Source organism: Bactrocera tryoni, chromosome 5, assembly GCF_016617805.1.
Source record: "Bactrocera tryoni isolate S06 chromosome 5, CSIRO_BtryS06_freeze2, whole genome shotgun sequence".
Lineage (NCBI taxonomy): Eukaryota > Metazoa > Arthropoda > Insecta > Diptera > Tephritidae > Bactrocera > Bactrocera tryoni.
This window is the reverse complement of record NC_052503.1, coordinates 11,290,399-11,294,551: the sequence shown is the minus strand read 5'-3', so window position 1 is coordinate 11,294,551 and position 4,153 is coordinate 11,290,399. Positions and strand designations below refer to the sequence as shown.

The 4,153-nt window shown below is 39.5% G+C and overlaps 1 protein-coding gene across 1 annotated transcript; it reads right to left on the bottom strand.

Moving 5' to 3' along the window:
* Positions 1-245: 245 nt before the first annotated feature.
* LOC120778913 (serine protease 1-like) lies at positions 246-1,230 on the bottom strand. The gene is made up of 2 exons (XM_040110960.1): positions 938-1,230; positions 246-878 (listed from the first exon to the last, which is right to left on the bottom strand). The coding sequence occupies exons 1-2, from the start codon at positions 1,192-1,194 to the stop codon at positions 314-316; spliced, it is 822 nt and encodes a 273-aa protein (XP_039966894.1). The 5' UTR covers positions 1,195-1,230; the 3' UTR covers positions 246-313.
* Between the last annotated feature and the right edge of the window lie 2,923 nt (positions 1,231-4,153).

Here is a 4,153-nt window from a genome sequence, read left to right as displayed (position 1 = left end):
ACTTTGGATAGTTTGCTGCTGACAGATTAAACATTTATTTTGTTATATTTTGAAAGTTAAAAAAAGTAATAGAAGTTTTTTTTTGGGTAAAAAGGTTGCCACTTTGTAGTACATATAGTCAAGTAAATGTTTTTAAGGTGGGTATGGTATTTTCATTTGGAAAAAATTTTGAAATTCATAGCTGGCTGAAGGGACAGTTTACATTAATCCAAAATTACTAGTTCTATTTCTAAATAATCTCACAGTTTCTCGTTTGTAATGCTTTGTTTATTTCATAACCGTTTCACTATATAGAAGTGTGTTAGTAGAAAAATTAATAAGAAATGCCAGTATTGGTCTTGATCCAGTCCAAGTAGCTGGTCACACGGGTGAAGGCAGCTGGGTAACCTTTAGTGCAGCCGGCGGCAGCACCGAATGAAGTCAAACCGATCTGTACGCCCGAGGAGGTGTCGACCAATGGGCCGCCAGAGTCACCACTGCAGGTGGAAACTCCACCGGTGGTCGAAATGCAAATGTTAGATGAAGTCACAATCGAAGTGCCGTAAACCTTTGAGCAGACAGTGTTGGCCACCACTGGTACGTAAGCGTACTGCAAGTTAGATGCCACACTAGTAGCTGAATCGCTGATAAGTCCCCAACCGGAGGCAACAGCTGTTACACCGACATAGGTGGAGTAGGAGCTGGCGATGGCGGGCAAGCTGACGGGTTGTACTCTGGTGGAGTAGGAAACAGCTGAGATTTTGATGAGAGAAATATCGTTCTTCAGAGTGTTGGAGTTCCAGCCTGAGTGGATGATAATGTTGCTGCTGGTCACGGTAAGTGTAATTTCGGCTGATGTGCGAACGGTGGCACCCAAGTAGACAGTCACGGATTGAACACTACAAAGAAATAAGAAGTAAATAAAGGGTACAAAAATAAAGAAGTTTTTTTAACTAACCCTTCAGTGCAGTGAGCAGCGGTGAGGACCCATTGGTTACCAATCAAAGAACCACCACACCAGGCAGATGAGGTAGAGCTCAATTTCAATGAAAGTCCAACTTGGTACGGGAACTGACCGGCGGAAGCGGTTTGGCCATTGGTAATGCGTCCTCCGAGTTCATCAGCCAACACTGGTACTTCCAATTGACGTTGGAAGAGTACTGGTGAAGCGTAGGCAGTAGCCAAGAGCAAAGTGAAAACTACTAGGAACTTCATGTTGTGACTCTGAAGAGTTACTAATAATTTCACAGTAACTGCTTCTTGTTTTTATAGCAGAAATACTGATTGATAACGGTAAACTTTTCAATATAAACATAACTGATTACGTTCTTAAAGCATATTCGCTTATCAAAATTTGGCTATATATACTTTAAAGTATTATTGAACTTATCGTAACAACACTTTCGGTAGCGATATATATCTGCATTTCTTTTGGAATTTCCATAAACTTTGTCGTGTGGAATGAAGCATTCAAATCACCGCTATGCCATAAATCTTAAGAACAGTCGTCTCACATTTATCAGTGACCGGTAATATCAACTGATAACTATTCGAAAAAAAAGTCCCAAGGAAATTGTTGGTTGATATATTTGCAAACGCCGCTCAGTCTGAATGCAAGAGATTGCTTCTTCTTGATTTAGTTATCTAATCGTTATCACTTCTTAATTCCATAAGTTTGTAAGAATTCGAAACCAAGACTTTTCACCCATAGTATTTCTTAATTCTCACAGATTTCTGATTTATTACATTCAAAGCGAAAGAGTAGGGGTGCGTTGGGCTTAACTGCGGTCCAAAGCATTAAATTTCACCGAAAGGGTCGGGCGATACAGTTTTTGCGGGTGAGGTCTGAGCAAGGGTATGTGCACTTGCAGGTCAATAAAAACCCCCTCTCTAAGGAACCGTCGCTTACCCTGGGACCATATTTGCATTACTTCGGCTCAGCTTCGTATAATAGGACGCTGATGGTCGTCTTTCTCTTTTCTTGGCTGAGGTCTCCTAAGAATGTTGGCCATTAGTCTGAACAGTTGAGGGGTGATCTTCGCTGCCTTTCATGCGCTATGCTGGATTTGTACCCAGAAGGTTAGTCTGGGGTCCAGTCTTACGCGTAGGTAGTTTATCTTGACCTGAATTATGCTTTCTCCACGCTTCTTCTGTGTCCCTTGCTGTAATTACTGCTGTAATGTCGTCGGTGCCGCAAATTAAGTACGATTTGTCTGGCATTTCGGGTTTAATATAGCGTTGTAGCTGATGTTCCACAAGTTTGAGCCTAGAATGGATCCTTGTGATGCTCCTGACGTGATCCCTCTCTAGTTTGGCACAGCAGTTTTCTGTTGCTAATTTAGCTCCGCATCACAGCTCTAAGGTAGTCGGGGATTTTAAATTTTTATTCGAGAGCGTCGATCATATCCACCCATCTAGCGCTGTTGAAAGCGTTTCGGACATCTAAAGTCGCCAGCAACACTACTCTCTTGTGTTTATGCCATCTGCACTGTGCGGTTTCTACACTTTCAATGACGCATTTTATAGCTCTTAGAGTTAATCTGCCGGGTCTAAAGCTGTGTTGTCTAGAGGAAAGTCCTCCAGCTTCGTTGATACCCGCTTCAAGTCTGAGGTTAAGTAAAATTTCATACAGCTTACCCGCTGTGTCAAGCATGCATATTGAACGATATGCTGACGGCATATTCCAACTTGCCTCACTGATTAGCACCAGCCGTTGCTTTTTCCAGAGTACAGGGAATATTCAGGCAGGCGTTGCACATCCTGCAACAACTACCGTCCTGCAACGAATATTTTCAGGATTTCTGCTGGGATGGTGGCTGAACTACTACTAAATATAATGATTTTCATTATTCTAGTGAGCTTGATGCCGAGCATATGAATTCATTTGTGGGTATGTTAATAGATTCCTTTATATTATATATAATATTATAGTAAATGTTTTGTCTAACCGAAATAAGTTGTCTGGCGGTAAGCAAAATCTTGCTGCTGTAAATTATCTGAAACTCAAAGACCAAAAAATAATTATTGTTATAGACGAATATATATAACGATCGAAGGACTAGTAAGCATATATTATTTATTGTCGGAAACTTATTCCTGCGGTTGTTACCTTACAAAGCAGGTTGTACAGAGATCGCACTTAGGCTGCTTAGAACGCCGGTTCGTTGTAGTACCTAAGGCTACCATATAGTATATTATAATAGAACAAACGACCCTTACAAATCGACAAAGCGCTTTGAGCCCATCGCAAATTTGTGGAGACGGCTAATGTCAGTTTTGGTTATGTCTTCTGGTTCACTAAAGGTAAGATTGCAGAGATGTTTCAACCTCAGCCTTACAAAGGCTGGACAATGGAGGAGAAGGTGCTTGAATGTTTCCACCACACTCTCATCCATACAGCTTTGACAATCAGCGTCTGATAAGGTTTTTGGTATTTAATAGCCTTTTTGTGAGGTCTCCAGTAATCGATCGATTGTACTAAATTAAAAAATTTTCAGAAATGCGCTCATATATACGAAACTGTTTGCCGGATTAACTTCGGCGAAGATTTTCAAAAATTGATTTTTTAAACTCACAACTGGATTTAACGTTTTAACGCCAAAACTCTGACAATCTTAATCCTTGCAAAATACAAGTGTATAAAATGCTCGGCTGCAACAGAACTTACCTCTTGCTTAGCTGTTATTTTTTAACTCGCCTGAATGTAGGCTAAAATAGATAGAAATTTCAGATCTAATACAAAAACTACTAAACAAACTTTTCAGTGAATTGATAACCACCACTTTTTAAACGCCACCCAACAGAGTAGATAAGCAAATCAACATGACTAAATCAGTTTGATAAATGTTTAGAAAACTCATAACAGTTGTTAGCTGTTAGCAAACAAAACTAGCGCTATTAACATTCAGACATAGTCGAAAGCCATTGTTTTCCAGCTAATGTAAATGAAATTAAATACTCACTGAAACATTATTACAATATCAATGTGCTGCTGAGAGTTACATACTTGCAAAGTTTGGTTATAGTTTATTTTTATGTAAGAGAGCACAAAAAAACGTGTGAATAAGTACTTTCAAAAGAGAGACCAAAAATTATTTACAATTGAAGAAAATTGAATAAAACGGTGTTGATTTTCAAACTGGTTGCAGAATTTAACTGATTACCAGAATTTAAT